The 17,374-nt window shown below is 35.5% G+C and overlaps 1 protein-coding gene and 1 long non-coding RNA gene across 4 annotated transcripts; one reads left to right on the forward strand and one right to left on the reverse strand.

Annotated features, from left to right (window-relative positions):
* On the forward strand, positions 10,608 to 11,008 carry LOC109824527. Its single transcript, XR_002242668.1, has 2 exons — positions 10,608 to 10,679; positions 10,794 to 11,008. It is a non-coding gene; the product is annotated as an uncharacterized LOC109824527 (long non-coding RNA).
* Positions 14,210 to 16,599, reverse strand: LOC109824849 (BRCA1-associated RING domain protein 1-like). Of its 3 annotated transcripts, none has more exons than XM_020391503.1 (6): positions 16,420 to 16,599; positions 16,252 to 16,330; positions 16,048 to 16,142; positions 15,849 to 15,944; positions 15,626 to 15,746; positions 14,210 to 14,349 (listed from the first exon to the last, which is right to left on the reverse strand). In XM_020391503.1, exons 1-5 carry the CDS (start codon positions 16,582 to 16,584, stop codon positions 15,663 to 15,665), a joined length of 519 nt encoding a protein of 172 aa, XP_020247092.1. In that variant the 5' UTR covers positions 16,585 to 16,599; the 3' UTR covers positions 14,210 to 14,349; positions 15,626 to 15,662. The 3 variants fall into 3 exon arrangements, with proteins under 3 accessions (XP_020247092.1, XP_020247090.1, XP_020247089.1); XM_020391501.1 differs by lacking the exon at positions 14,210 to 14,349 and adding an exon at positions 15,008 to 15,309; XM_020391500.1 differs by lacking the exon at positions 14,210 to 14,349 and having other exon boundaries at positions 15,543 to 15,746.

Here is a 17,374-nt window from a genome sequence, read left to right on the forward strand (position 1 = left end):
AAGAGAGAGATAACTTTTATATGTTTTATTATCCATTTAGCATTAATCAGCAGCTAAATTGAGTGGTTCATAAAATTGAAATGATATGTGTGGCATGTACATGTGTGTGGTCAACTTGAGATTCTAAATGTGAACATAAAGTAGACATAATTTTTGTGTCTGGGCATGATCATATGTTACCTGAGGGTATATGATCACTTTCATTTCTGACACTGAAAATCACTACGATGTCTCTATAAAATTAATGCCACTTATCATTGTCAAAAGTAGGATAATCTTATGTATGAGTGTATACATCTGATTTCATTCATGCTAATACTATAACCAGACAACTAACTGAGTGTTCATAAATTGATAAATGATAATGTGTCATGTACATGTGTGTGTCAACGCGTTGAGATACTAAATTGTGAAATTAAAGTTAGACATAAGCTTGTGTATGCAATGATGATAATGTCGCCTAAGGTATATATCCACTTATTTATGACAGCTGATAAATCATAACATGTACTCTATGTACTTATAAATTAATGCCTTTAAATTTTGACTGTCATATCAGATGGTTTATGCCAATATGCAAATAACATTCATATTATTATTTATAAATATGTTATTGTGAATAATGATTAGATTTTTTGCATTGGGAAATGTTAAGAATGAAACAGTACCGCCAATACATTTTCCGAAAAAATGCACAATTTTTGAGAGGTCGCTCCATTAGCTGGCAAGTCTTGATTTTAAAAGACTCTGCGCTACCATCATCTGGCCTCTATCTGATCTTTTGTCCACATGCCATTTCTTCTAACGTTGCTTTGATTTCTAACGCACCTTGGATTTGATGTCATTTGTTATAACAAAAGATCCGGATTCCCATACACGACAAGAGATTATTGGATCTTGATAAATTTTGATTCATAATAACTGGACCTCCTGTGAAAAAGGATGGCATATCAATCCTTTCTCGAACTTCGAGATCCTCTGTCTCTCCTCTAAAAACAGCATCCTTTATTCACAGTACAATTCAGCTCTAAAGTCTTGGTTTGACTTTTGTTTAACCAGTGAAGGTCTATCTTTTCAATGCATGTAAACCAGATCAAAGAATATAGGTTTTGGAATTATTTCCAGAGTAAAGTAATGTCTTTCCTTCACTTTGACGCTGTTGTATACGAAAAGGCAGCATATTCCCTCATTGTCACATTTTCTTTTTTTCAACTTGTTATTGAGTGCTTCCAATAACTTACTCCCAGCCTATAGGCACATCCCTCTCACATAAGGAAAAAGCATGGGTATGTTTCATTGCCATGAGCTGGGGGTGTAGGTCACTAATCTTGCAATCCTAACTTTCGATCACATTGTGACAACAATAATCTCGAATACCTATTGTTTCTTACATTTCCACAATTAGTCGCTTGGCAATTTCTGATGCAGATGGCTATTTTTGTTTCCTCCCCATCAGCCACTCGCATTGACGCAATGATCACGAATCTAAAACTGTTCATTAACTCATCATTCATTAATTCTTATCTCGTACGGCAATGGCGGAAGCTTTTGACTAATACAGTTGTTGAGATGCTATACATTTCAAGTATCCGTTGAGCAATACCCTCATCTAGTTTGTTGGTACATTGCATGGACATCATCCTGTTTTGCGTTTCATTTTCAGTAATCATATATGTATATATTGACAAAATTTTGGAGCTGTTTACCAGGTAGAGGTTTTTCAAAGACGCCTAATACGATGATGATTTTGACGCATTCCCAGAGCGGAAACAATATGGTCCTCCAGCATAATTGTAAGTATTATCGAATATTTCCTCCCGAGAAGTAAAAGCAAAAAAATAATCAATATAATCAGGCTGAAATACATTTCGATTAATTTATATTTTGTCTGCTTCCACTTGGGTATAAAAGTTCTCGCGCATTCAGAGAGTCTCTCTATCAACAGAGGGAATTATGTATTTTCGCTTGCCACAACAAAGAGAAAAGGAAGGCCTTCTTTGGTTTCCAGATTTTTCTGCTCTTTCCGCTCGTACCACAGCATAGCTTGGCAATATTCACAAATAACTTTGGGTTGGTTCGCAGAATTTTGTGGCCTGTATTTTGGTCAACTCAATTCAATAGAATAGCATTTTAATTCAGTGCCATTATATCACTCATTCATGAGCAAAATTAAAATTTTTAAGAGGTGGGGCAATTTCAGTAAATTGTTATCTAACATGATTTTTAACAATAAGAGTCGCCTATGTTTGAAATTGTAAATTTAAGCTTTATAGTATATTTTTATAAATATATACAGGTTAACATATATATATTATATGTTTCTTACTTGTCTGCTGCTCATTTGTAGGCTTCAACGGTTGGCATTGATGATAGAACGGTATAATTCTTCTGGCTTTTTAATACTGAGCTTTTTGCCTTTCTGCATCACGTTGGCATTCACCTCATTATCAACAATTATTGATCATGCTGTTTTGTTTTTCAGGCTCAAGGATGTATTCTGATAGGATAAGTTGATTTCTTCACTCCTCCCTTTTGTCCCTGTCTTTAGTGTACAATCCCTTGGTTTAGCAATGCCAAAATCCTGCGTAATAACAAACTGTTAGACCATAAGTCCAAATATTATAACTAATGCTCGATTCTATATTTGTGTAGTTACCATCTCGAGATGAACTCTGTTGATTCGTCTTATAAATGTTCGCTGGAGTTAGTGAGTGTGCCAACGTTTGATTTGTAACGTACCCCCTCATATAGGCATAATTCGATTTGAGTTTTGAGCAGCTAACAGAAAATATTTGCGTTTACTTGGAGGCTTGTATTTGATCTATTACATTAACAGGAACTTTGTTGTTTTTATCTCTTTAAATTAAAGAGGACTTTATTTGAAAAGCTCCTGGCTGAAACCACTAACACCTCTTTGTATGATTATTGTTAGATTGAAGAGCAGAGATCCACTGAAAACACGTCAAATAACTTGAAAGTATACGTGGAGTTGCTCATCCAAAACACAAAAACTCTGGTCCCTAATAGGCCAGTAAACAAAGTTCAGCATAAAATAATATAAATCACAGGCTTCTGAATTATCATTTTATTCTTGGCAGAGAGTGAAGGGACAAAGAAACTCCCTGTTCCCCTAGGGTAAATTTTTTCTCATTAGGGTTTGTTTCAGGTCTTATATTTCATGTCATTGATATTTAGACAACTTATGTTTGTCTGTGGACTTGTGAAGGCTTTTGGTTCCTCTTTGCTGTTGGGAGATGTACCAGTGCAGCGATTTGAGGACGTGGGTACTTTGTTGAGGAAAACGAAGTGGCAGTAATCGGATGGTTTCACCGGTGGCCAAAACTCGGGAAATGCCAAGTTGGTTCTTGACTGCCACAGGCTTGCAATGATCTAAGGTATATGCTCAACTCCTGATGAACGGGATGCTTTATTCCTTTGCTGTTAGATATTTTTGTGATGTATAACATTGTATATAGTACTGCGTGAACGATTGTGGGATTCTTGGCGGAACTTGGTTTTATAGAATTGTGGATTTCCATGCACAAACTAATTGTTTTCTTGTGGTTGAAAAGCATCAAAGCTGTACATTGGAATTACTCAGCATCTTTGGCATGAACTTGTGCTTAAATTATTTGGTAGCAAAATTGTCTTTATCGCACAGTCTGGTCAGTCTAATAAGCATTATCATTGTGAATACAGTGGAAGACATAAAACAGTATATGGCAAGTCATAATATGTACAGCATTTAAATATAAGGCAGTCGTCGCGACAAAGCTTTTATCGAACAGTCCTTGTGCTTGCTAAGTTATTTTGTTTTCTCCATTCTGGGCTTGCTTAAATTAAGGTTCTTTTCCATCTTGTAACTTTCTAACGTACTACCTCGATCCTTTGACTTTTTTTATATTTACCATGTCCGCGCAATATGTCTCTACAATCGCAATAGCCTGCAGCAGATTAAATGTCTGCGCGTAGACTCACAAAAATATTTTCAACCAGCTCTTTCATATTTTGTTCTCGAATTGAATGACCAGTAAACAAAGTCGCGACATAAATAATTGTACTGTAGTTTTGGCTACACTTTTTATTCTGTTTAGTGCTTGATTGTTTACTATACTATGTTCCTCATGTAATTTTTTCTAGAGTTCAATTTACTAAAATTTGTGCCGATATTTTCAGTATTGTGCGTCTGTTAAAGAGTTCAGCTTGTAATGTAAATATTTGCAATTCTCAGGCCTCCTAGAGTGATGTTTGCACTCACCTTTCTCATCTAATTTTTTTTTCAGTAGCTGTTAATTACATTCAATTCGAAAGATTTTGGGATTTTCTAGTTATTTTTATTCTCTCTCCTTTCTCTTCTATTTTAAATTCACACCCTTCATTTTTTCTTGCTTCATTACAACAGCGGCTGGTTGCTTTCTCCATCATTGTCAATTTTTCTCTGTCAGAATGCAGAAAATGATATTCCTTTTTCATGCCTCCCTACAAAGCCGAATGCAATAGCTAATGCCATACAAGTAAAGTATTATCGATTAATATGCGTTGTAAACTTAATTTTGATTGGAATGTAAATATGGAAAGCTTCGCCTGTCAGTGTGGATGTATCATCACTTCTCATCCAAAAGTTTTATTCATCCAGACAATCCTTCAATATTGCAATCAACTTGATTCTAGTGATAATGCATGGGATCAACTACAGAGGTAAAGTTCGATATCAATCCCAAAGATTTTGATGATATTGAGCTTTGTTGTCCTTGACATTTCTCTCTATTTTTAATTCACATCTCCATGACTTTTTGATGGAAAAATTATCAGCTTCCATTTGCTAAAACCTATGTAAACCTCAACTTTTTTTTTGAAAACCAATGTGGATTAACATGAGTTTTTGTCTCCTCTCCTTTTCTCTTTTTATTTTTAACTCACATCTTCCTTTTTTTATTGTCAGCTAAACATACTTTCCCAGTTTGCCCAAACAAATGAAACGTCAATTTTTTATTCAAAATTAACGTTGATTGTATTGGATTTTTGGATTTTTATCCTCCTTGTATCTTCTATTTTAATTTTTCTTTTATCCAATTATCAAGCAAGTTTGCAACATGAAATGCTAATTTTCTTCATTTGAATACCCAATTAACATGCTCTGAACATCCAAGTTTATCCAACTTTAATTGTATTGCATAAGATAACACCTTTAAATGAATAAAAATGAAATAATAAAATAATAATAAATAATAAATGAAATTAAACAATGAGCAATTCTAACGCTTCAAGATTTCTGATGCAGATTGTTCAGAAACAATTTCAGAAGCTAGTTTTGGTGTTGGTGTAGAAGCGAAAACAGTATACTGTGGTTGTGGGTGAGAAGGAAAAAAACCATTGTAGCGAGAGTGGGTGTGGAGTTGAAGGAGCAACGTGGGAAGTTTCAGAAGCCCTTAGATTGGTCTATTCATGAAATAATGTGGGAACGTGGAAATATCTTGTGTATTATCATTATCTATTCTATGCTAACTGTATTGTTAAAATCCCATATGGTTACTGGTTCATTAAAGTTTTTAATGTTGGTTGTAGATGGCTTATTTTCTTGTAGATTGTTATTTAAAAAAATGGGATTGGTTAAACGTTTGTTTAAAGAACTTTGGTTATTTAAAAACCTTATTGTTGGTTGTAGATGGTTATTTTTATAGGTGGTTATTTAATAGTGGGATTGTCAAATAAACGTTGTTAAATAATAAATGTTACTGTTCATTATATATTTTTTGTTGTTCTCCTTTAGTAATAAAGAAGTAGATAGTTCTATACCCGCGCGTTGTGGCGGGGAATTCTTTGATAAATTTTCTTTTATTAAAAAGAGATACAACTTAACATAAATGTAACTATTTATTAAAGAAGGATACAATACACCCGTTTTTCATGTGGTATTCTTTTTATTAAAAATGTTTTCTTATAGTCATGAGAACTTGAATTATGCTTTAACTTTCTAAAACATACCGTTGAATTATATTAAATTTATTGAACATATAATATACTTAAATGCTAAAACTAATTTAATAAACATATTCATATTATTTTTTTAATTCTTTTTCTACAGTCATATTAATTTGCATCCTCTCAAATGTAATTGTACAAGTAATTACACACTTTATATCACTTTGTTTGTATTGAATGGAAGTAGAATTTGAAATGAAAATACAAACTAAGAAAGTAAAGGCAATAAAATTGTGCACAGCTCTTTGGCAAGTAGCTAATTAGTTGGATACGTGCACAAACGATTTAATTAGGGAATCTGTAAACCTAAATACAGATTGGAATTATTTTCATGGATTATATACACCTCCATCACCTACGTTCTATTTCATTAGCACATATATTTTTCTAGTTTCGTGATAGCACATCCCATAATTAATTTTTAAATTTTAGTAGGAAGCACATGAAAATAGATTAATTAGAATTAGAAATTTATGCAAAAATAACTAAATCATATGAGACAAAAGATCATACATATTATTAGTAAAATAACACTACCACATATTTGCTCTAATGTAACAGTTCTAACGCAACGCTTATGACCGTTGCGCTAGGTGTCTATGGGGACGGTTTTGCAACGCTTTTAATCGCGACCAAAGACTTAAGACAACGGTTTACAAAAACCGCTTCGCTAGGCCCAATATGCTTTGGGCGGATTTTATAGGCTGGTTTGGGCTTAACTAAATATGTTATCGCTTAAACTAAATCTCCCTCCCTCCCTCTCTCTCAAATCGTCACCCATTTCTAAAATCTCTACCCTCTTTCTAATATCCGCTCCCAAAAGATCGCCATGGCCGAAATCATCTCTAGTTGTCGATCTCATCGCTGAGCTCGTCGCCAATCTCTTCGCCGTTTTCCGATCTCATCTTCTCCGATCTCAACTCTGATTTCGTCGTCGAGCTCGTAGCTAATCTCGTCGTCGAGCTGCTGGTCTCGTCTCCGATCTCATCTTCGATATCGTCTTCGAGCTCGAAGCTAATCCCCAATCTGGTCTCCAATCTTGTTCGTGTGTTCTTCCTCATCGGTCTCATCGCTATCACTCTCCTTTCGACGCCCTTTCTTCCTCTGATAAAAATCCCCGCTTCTTTTGCCCTAACCCTTGAAAAAACTCTAATCACTGATTCAGCTCAAAAATATAAATCAATTAATTAAAAAAACTACGAAATCCTTTTTCTTCAATCCAATCGATGAAGAAGTACGGAATCCAACTTCGGATTCCTCCGGGGCACCAGAAGCAGAAGTTGTCGAAGCCCCCCTGTTGCTCCTCCTCCGGCCTTCGCTTTCAAAGACGACGATGAAGACGACGTTGAGAGGGAGATCTCTCGCCAAGCGGCCAAGACCAGAGCTCTTCAAAAGGTAATTTACTGGGGGGGGGGGGTGTTACCAGCTTTAGAGTGAAGCTACATGGGAATTACGTAGCAAAAAATGCAATTTTCGAATGAAATAACAACCAATCTTCAACTACATTTTTGCAGGATGGCAAACGAAAAAGACAAACAATGTCATACTATACACGCTGCCTTTAAACAAATTTGTATCTAACATATGTTACAGACAAAATTTATGAACACCATAAGAATAAAAACCATACCTCTTTATATGGCATCATGATCATCAATTCCCAGGTTGCATTTTAGAATGTTGGAGGAATAGAAGTTTTCTGAGACCATCTCGTCCACAAAAATATTTCTAAGACAACTCCCGTAAGTAAAAGAACAGAAAGGTTGATGCCATAACCAATTTTCCAAGAAGTTCCTGCAGCGCCAACATGGATCCCGAGGTAAATGTTGACTACTGAGAGTAAGAGAGTGAGTCTCCCAACTCCATGATGGTACCAATTCCAGAGTCTACGGAATTTTGAATCAGGTGACATGCATACATGTTTTCTGCTAGAATTGCTGTTTCATGTTCTGAGCTAATTGCTGTTTTCTGATAGAGATTAATAAAGAAGAATCAAGAGGTGGAGATCAAGATGAAACAGACAGTGGAAATCAAGATGAATCAGATTGGGATTGGATGGAGGATACTCCTTAATTTGTCTTCAATACTTTGTACTTGTGTCAAGATTGGAATTAGATGTGTTGCTTATTTTTGAACTATGCAGGTGTTCTCATTGTGCTTGGGTTGGGAACTATGATGTTGTGAAAGCAAGATAAACAATGACAATTAATTTGTGATTCATCATAATGTAGGTCATGTTTACATTGATTGTTTATATTCATTAGTAAATGTACAGATTGTTTATGTACTCTGGTAATGCCTTACTATCTATTTCTATGCAGATACCCTGGTACGCCAGGCAGCAATGGTTGTCAAGTGTATGCTGCTGATGTACTACAAGAACAGTAGGGGCAGGAACTATCGTAAGCAGGTAGTTCGCTGTTCTACATTTCTATATTTGTCTAAGTGTCACCTACATCAGAAATAAGGCAATATTAAATCTTAGTAAGTGCTAAATATGATATAATGGAGCAGATAACCTTGAGGATTTCTGCTTGTTCATAAACCTAATGAGGGAACTAGTGCCTTTTTTAATTATTTATTGTATTCATTTTATGGTGCTTCCTTGTGTATTCAGTAACTTTAATTCCTTGAGCTGCCTTCATTTGATTAAGGATTTTTCTCATTTGCAAGGACTTCTTGCTTTCCAACAAAAGTTGTCAAGTGACATAATTATGTGGTATATCCAGTTAGGACTTCGATTTGCATGTTCCCATATTATCATATTTATTTTAAATTTCATATTCATTGAAAAACTTCAATAGATTTTCTTTTGAAGTTATTAATGTTGCATTTAAATAATACCTTCAATAGATTTTGGAGGGGAAAAAATTTCCTGACTTAATCTTGTTACGTAATTGTGGATGGCTATCAATAGGTTCAGTTCTTAATCTTATTTTAAGCTTTTGGATTCCAGGTTCAGTCGTTCCTTGCAGCATTGAAGGCATTGTCACGTAAAGAGGTGAACTATGGGTCACATGCCACAACAGAGCAGGTAAAATGTTCCTTCTGATTCCGTAGTTTAAAGTATGTAACACGCACTCTGTGTTTGTTTGTGTGCACGCACGCACATACAGTGTGTGTGTACATGCATTGCACGCATGTGCCGTTAATGGATTTGTTGATGTTCTGAATTGTAGTGGTCTGGATATGTGTCATGTGAACAACACACTAGCCAACACAGACTTAACCGTTCTCTAGACATGCACGTGGTATGGAATCTATGAATATTTTGAGACCATTGAAAATGGATTGTCATGGTATGGAATCTATGAATATTTTGAGATCTCTTGTTTGAGCTTGTGAGTTAAATGGCGAGTGCAACTTTGTTAAGTGCTTTACCTTCTCTTGAGTATAAGAATTTGTTGAGGACTTAAACTGTTCCTTTGGGTAACTTCAAAGTTTGTGTATGTGTCAGGTTTATGTCCCTTGAGCTGCTTTATGCACTTGTAGAACCTCATTTATCGTTCTTCTCTTGGTGCATGTATTCATAAGTTACTCTTTATTTGAAACTGGTTGACATGGTTCCAGAAAACTTTGTTAGCTACTTTCACTGTTTTGCTATCTAAAATATCCATTTGATTTCTTTTCTTTTATTTTTCTATTTGATCAGATTGTGTGGCACTAGGAAAGAGGGGGCCGATAAAAGAGCATCTATCTATCTGAACTATAGCTCTAGCTGCTTCGTGGATATCATCAATGCATAATTCTGCTGCTAGCAAAGAATCATCATAGGATTTATTGGATTGGGTCACTGACTATATTAGAAGATGTTGCTTCTGAGTTGATTGCGCGTTGATTTTAAGTGGTAGTATTCCCACAAGTATTGGCCAAATTCAGAGTCTACAAGAAGTGTATTTATCTGGAAACAAGTTGTCAGGTACTATTCCATCATCTCTTGGTAACTTGACTCAACTGAATAAACTTCTTATAGGAGAGAATGCCTTGGAAGGAAGTATTCCTCCCATACTTGGAAATTGTCAGGCTCTGCGACTGCTTAACCTTTCATACAATCAGATTACAGGTACCATTCCTAAAGAAATCATTAGTATTTCGTCGTTCACTGAATTTGTCAACTTGACTCACAAACAGATTACTGGATGTTAGGAAGGTTTGTGCTCTTCTGCGCCCGATGCGGTTTCATGCTCATTTTGCTACATAATAATATATCAGTGATTCCTGCATAATATATTGCAGCGCATAAATATATTGCAGTGTGCGGTGCATAATATATCAGTGCATAAATATATTGATGCTGTATATGATTAGACTGATTTAAAACCAGTAGTGGAATGAAATATCTGTGATGATTTTCTTCCCCTTATATTCTAGCATTTTTCTTTTTTTTCAAATGTAAGGGTTTGTAAAAGACAAATTGGCACCAAAAATGATGTATTTGAACTATAGAAATTAATCCTTACACGGAAGTTTTAATAAACTTTGGTTGGAATCTCCTTGGTTTAAATTCACAATCGTTTTAGCTAGCTCTTGCTTTTAATACATTCATTTAATTACATGTGCACATGTGTACGCTTTGAACTGAATACTGAGCAAATTGAAAATTATCTTTGCAGTAAATTGTGAATCTGAGGATCATGGTTTGGACTATGAAGAAACTGTAGCCATCTATTTTACTCAAATGGAAGGTTTTGATGCAGGTGAGTTATTTCCTTTATGTTAAGCTATTTATTTTGAATAATTGCACTATCTTTGTTCCCCAATTTTATTATCATCATTGCAAAAATTATGCTGATTCATGAAAATTTACACAGGTACAGAAATGATGAAAGCCAAGATTGAGATTGATACTGACAGGTTCCTAGTGAGTATTTGACATTGGGGAACAAGTTTTTGGAAACAAATAGAGAATATAAAGTCTTTGACCGAGAAGTTTCATGTTTTGTAATCAAATATTGATGTACATTGTTTGAATGTTAGTTCGGTACGATATTTTCTGAGTTGAAATGTTGGTAGTGTGGATTTAATACTTTGTAGTTTTTATAATATACTGATGTATCTTGGTACTTATCATTATGGTTGATTATGCTTAACATTTTCACTTTTATATTGTGTATTAAAATTTGACTTGGCCATGTTCTTAAAAAGATTGTCCAGGTAATTGAATATTATATGATTTTGACGTAGGGAACCAAGAACAACTCAATCGGAGCCGTTGCAATAGCTCAATCAAAAACGCTGCAATAGCTCGATCAAAACTGTTGTGATAGCTCAATCCAAACCGTTGCGTTAGGTTTTTTAAAACTATTGTAATAGCTATAAAAAACCGCTGCAGTAGCTTAAAAACTGTCGCAATAGCTCAAGCAAAACCGTTGCAATGGCTTAAAAACCGCTTGCTTTTTAAAACCGTTGCGTTAGATCTTTTAAAACTATTGTAATAGCTATAAAAAACCGTCGCAGTAGCTTAAAAACCGTCGCAATAGTTCAATCAAAACCGTTGCAATGGCTTAAAAATCGCTTGCCTTTTAAAACTGTTGCGTTAGATGCAGGGGCAACGGTTCAAAAAACCATCGCAATAGAGTACAAAACCGTTACGATAGAGGTAGGGCAACGGCAGCATATGAGGCGGGTTGAGAACCGCCGCACTTGCTCAAGGGTGACGGTTCCATGGCTAGCGCAACGGTTTTGAACCATTGCGTTAGAGCAAATATGTGGTAGTGTAAATATAAAAATAAAAATAAAAAACATTACCTTTTCCCTATGCTCGTGAAATTTCAATAATGTTTATTCTATTTTTGTAATAAATATTAACGGTTGTATAAAATATTTTAGGTTGAAGATGATGATGGTGAATTTTTATAGTAAGTTGGAAGAGAAAGTGATTATGAGTTGAGAATTTAAATGGGTTTGTATGAGAATTATTATGTTAATGGTGGGTTATAAAAGTATAATTTAATTCTTGATATTATTTTCGGGTTAGACATAGTGAATATTTTTTAGTGGGTCATTAATACACTACAAAGATAACTTTTCATATTATCATATTATTGATTTGAATTGTAAAGAAATAGATTTAGAAATAGATTTTTAATATCCAATATTCTAAGAAGTTGCCATGTGGTAACTATAGGGTCTTTTTTTTAGTATATAGATAGATGAGAAATTTGTGGCTATTCTAGATAATAAAAAACTAACATGTGTCATCTGAATGTGTCAAATCGGTGATATTAGAAAATAGATGTGTCATTCTACCCTATCAGTGTTAGGGATTTTACGAAGATTAATCTGCGGAACTAAACACTAAACGAATAACGGCACCAATGAAAATACCACAAGCAAGCAAACACCAAGATTTAATGTGGTTCAACAAATCGTGCCTACGTCCACGGGGCAATTCAAAAAGAAATATTTTACTATGAATCAAGAGTACAATCCCTTCAAGTTACACCTGAACTTGAGGATTAAATCACAAGAGAAAGATACAGTGTTACCTCTAGGACACCAAAACCCTAAAACTTGTCTCACCGAAAATTTCCAACACCCGCGAAGAAACCAACACCGTACCCTTGATGGCGTCGTCGTTCTGAAGACAACGACTTTTGAATCACTAAAATCGGACAACCAAGCTACCCGAAATCTCACACACACACACACACTCTCTCTCTCTCTTCTTCTCTCGGGTTACTATTCACAGTTTACTGTAGCATCAAAAAAAATTACAGGTTTCTCATGAATATAATTCCTTTATAAAGGAATTTTATTTTTAGGTCCTCCAACCTATTCCTATTACAACTAGATCCTCCAAATCCTTTTCTAGATAGAATTTTAATTCATGTAGACATCATGTGAGCCTTATATTGGGCTGGACCCACACTAATCTTCCCCTCTAGCCCAACGAGAGGGTATGCCAATCTGTAACTCCTCAACGAGAGTTCATGTAGGCCAATCGCCGACACAACTCGGTCTTCTCTCTGGAAACAGTCTTCGTTAAAAAATCTGCTGGATTTTTATCTGTGTGAATCTTCTATAACTTTAGCTCCTCTTTCTCAACGGTTTCTCTAAGACAATGATATCTCATATCAATGTGTTTCGTCCTAGAGTGAAATGTAGAATTCTTGCTCAAATCAAAAGCACTTTGACTATCAATGAAGATTTGATAATTTTCCTACTGCAAGCCTAACTCCTGCAGAAATCTTCTCAACCAAATCATCTCCTTACCGGTTTCTGCAGCTGTAATATATTCCGCCTCTATTGTAGATAAAACAACACACTTCTGCAACCTGGACTGCCAAGATACTGCTCTCCTGCAAAAGTGAACAGCCAACCTGAGGTAGACTTCATGTGATCGAGATCACCTATCATATCCGCATCTGCAAAACCATATAATACTACCTTCAAACCTCCAAAACTCAAACCCAATCTGAAACTGGCTTTCAAATATTTTAAGATCCACTTTACACCTTCCCAATGAACTTTCCCTGGATTAGAAAGAAATATGCTCATAACGCACTACCACATATTTGCTCTAACGCAACGGTTTAAAACCGTCGCATTAGCATCTAAACCGTTGCAGTTGCACAAGCGCAGCGGTTAGCAAACTGTCTTCATTGCTGCCGTTGCCCTAGCCATAAGGCAGCGGTTTCACAACCTAACGCAACGGTTTCTATGACAAGGCTAACGCAACGGTTTTCACAAAATGCAACGTTTTCTGTAGTGGTTTACTTATGCCTAATGTAGCGGTTCCATACACAAAGGCAACAGTTATTGCAAATGCAACAGTTGCAAATGCCTAATGTAGCGGTTCCATACACAAAGGCAACAGTTATTGCAAATGCAACAGTTGCAAACGATGGTTTCTTGATACCTAATTCCATACACAAAGGCAACAGTTATTGCAAATGCAACAGTTGCAAACGATGGTTTCTTGATACCTAATGACGCGGTTTCATACACAAGGGCAGCGGTTTTTCCAAAATCAGGGACCAAATGCAACATTTATTTTGTAGCTAATGTGACGTTTTAATTTGCTATGGCAACAGTTTTATAGGGCTACGGCAATAATTTTACAAGGCTATATCAGCACTTTTCAAGAAATTTGACCAATAAGCAAACATAGTTACGTAAACCAAAATAAAAATGGAATAAGAACACACTACATTAAGATATCATCAAAATGAAAAATAATGAAGCATTCATATGTTTTAAGCACATCATTCAAAAATAAGTAGTTACAATGTAACTTCAACCCATCAAAATATGATCAATTCACAACCATCAAAATATGATCAATTCAAAAGTACAAGTCTATTCCAAAAGATTCATATACCAAAGCCATCTTGACCGCATTCTCCTATTAAGTCTTTATATCCCCTACAAAAAATAAAAAAACGTATCAAATATCATGTTAGCAACAAACTGAAAAGGTAATTTTTTTAAACTAACCATTACAAGGAAAAAAAAGCTCAAGTAACATTGGTAAATAAGGAGACAATTGATCCTCAGATGGCTAACCGTAAAAAAGAATATGCATTATAAACTCAGGGTAGTGACAAAGAATATACATTATGAAACATAAAGCACATGCATTTAAAACAAAGTTCTCACCCTAGGAAACTCAAATGAAGATGTGACAATAGCATACATAGTTTCCTAAATCTGCCTCCCTTAAATGGATATATGATACTTTGCCTTTCAACAGATTCAACATTGTACTGAAAAAAGACATATAACCACTGCTGAAAATTTAGAGCAACTAACTTGATGGATTACTCAGGCAGACCTAGAACATTGATTGTGAAACAAAGAATGGATACATAAGCAACATGTTTAAAGGAATGGTTTCAGTTTCAGAGATCAGCAAAAATGATTGAACCAGATCAAATAGTTAATGTATGTGTTGGAGTGTCAGATTAATAGTTACAAGCTAGGTGGTTTTCAGGAAATGCTGATCAAATTTACAAGGTTGACAGAAAAGGATAATGAGTCACAACAGAGTAGACTTGAGCTTCCTCGTGCTTCTGGCAACTCTATGATCAGTATTTCTTTACCTTGTTGTCAGCAAACCCTTTCAAAACTAATAATTTATATCCTATCTCTATAACTTTTCTGGACTCTACCAAAATTGATTTCTTCCAGAGAAGCAACAACCTGTACAATAATCACCAGCTGTCTGCTCAGCTGCTGCATGACTTTCTTCAACCTTTTAACAGATTAAGTGTATGTCCATGCTGATAAGAAGCAAGTAAGCATCTTTCTTCCTCAGCCATCAATATGAAGTGTTTGGTAATACCCATGTTCCTTTTGTTGCATCATCATGTAATCATAATATATCTGGTTTAAATGTTAGCAGTGCTAAAAGGCAGAACAAAACATAATACTAACAGTTGCCTATCTCGTGAATCTTTTTAGCAGCATAAGGAGAAAAAATTGAGTCATTAACCTATTTGATAGATCTAATGAATTAACACCTAAGCGAATCATAGTTAGCGATCACGCTGTTGTTCTAACCATGTAACAAACATATCAAAATTCTCAAATTTAAATAATTTACTGTGCAGTTTTTTCCACTCTAATCATAGCAACATTCATCAGTTTAAACAATTTGTACAAGAAGCGTAAGGTGTACTGTAGAACTGTCACTCCTCACCATAAGCCACTGCTTGTTACGCAGGTCATAGAATTTTCTACCCTGAAATGATAGAATCAGTTGCAGCTGCAGCTTCTAAGGTACTTCGGACAGGATCTGATTCGGCAAGCTCAGCAGGTTTCTGTTAAAACCACAAGTTACACAGTCAAAAACCCAATAGTTCCAATTTAATAATGAACAATAATATATAGATCAGTAAAGTTGTCACAAAAGTGCTACTAACCATTCCATAAACATTTGTTGTCTTAGGTGAAGCCCCAGCTTGAAGAAGCAAATGCACAACATTCAAATGTTCTCCTCTTGCCGCATGATGGAGAGGCTGAACACATGAAAGGAAAAACAAACACTTAGATTGGCGAGTACTAAGTAATGACAAATTAATGAAAAATAGATCTGAAAATTTGAGGTTCTAAATATGCTACCATATCGCCTTCAGCGTCAGTGGTTTCCAGCATTCGCTTTACAAAGTCAGCATTCCCAGCCGAATTGATTATATATTGAACAATTTCAATGAATCCTGTGCATGTCAGAATAAGAAGAAACAAAAATCAGAGTCTCCAGCTGGTGTACATTTTTTCCTGATTAATATCAAAATTAATGTAAGAAGGTATAAAAGTAAGAGATACCTCCTGCACAAGCATCATGGAGAGGTATTGCACCTTCTTCATCCTTGGGCTCTAAGTTGGCTCCCCTTTCCACCAATAGCTGGGAAAGCATTAAAGAATTATCCGCTTGTTGATATGAACTGAAGTATTAAACCGAAAACAACTGCAACTAAGCATGAGATCTCCTACCTGGACACAAGGAAGGTAGCCATATAGACAGCAGAGGTGCAGAAGAGTATCACCATCTTCCACTGGGTCATTGATACTGCCATTGTGGTTATCTATAAATGAACAGAAGGTGAGTACTTGAGATCCTATATAAAGAAATAGTTTCAAAATGAGGTTCGAGTGCATATCTATGTAGACAGTAATCTAAGGATCTAATTTATCTTGAAACATTTCCTATTATTTGAATCAAACAAACAATAAACAACCAGGAAGTAGCTAAAACTTACAGTCTGAACTGTAATAGTCATAACCTATACACAATTGAATTAGGTTTTTCAGAGACAACAAAGAAGTGTGATCTTAATCGTATACAACCAATACACAATTGAATAATAAGGTGTTACAGTAGTTCATAAACAAACCATCGTCTACTAAACCCCCTACGGCAATTCCAGTCCAGCTTGAGTTTATTAAGATCATATGTTTACTTTATTATTTCGACTGTACAATTACTAACATTTGTACCCACATTTTACTGGGTTTTAAGCTGTGCGTAGTTATTCAGTTCTTCAGTGATCCTAACCGTAAAAAAGAATCAGGGTAGTGAATCTATATCCACACTCTAACCCTAACCCTAACCCTAAGCCAAGCAACGCTAGGGTTTCTAGCAAAAACAACAGGAAAATCAACCCTAGATCAAGGGCGGTGAGATCTCTAAGAACAATACTGAGAAATCGAGGGGAGTTTGTAGAACCTGAGACATGGCGATGGATCGGGGTCGAGATCTGCGGGAAAAAATTCGAGCGGGCGGGAGAGGAATCTCGAGGGGAGGGAAATATTTGGGGGAGGAGGTGCGGGGGCGGTCGGATTTTAGGGATTTTAGGGATTTCATTTGAGGGGGAGAGAGAGATTTGGTTGCGGTCAGACCGGGCTTTACAAACTCAACTCCTAAACCCATTAACAAATATTAAGCCCA

Source organism: Asparagus officinalis, chromosome 9 (assembly GCF_001876935.1).
Source record: "Asparagus officinalis chromosome 9, Aspof.V1, whole genome shotgun sequence".
Taxonomy (NCBI): domain Eukaryota; kingdom Viridiplantae; phylum Streptophyta; class Magnoliopsida; order Asparagales; family Asparagaceae; genus Asparagus; species Asparagus officinalis.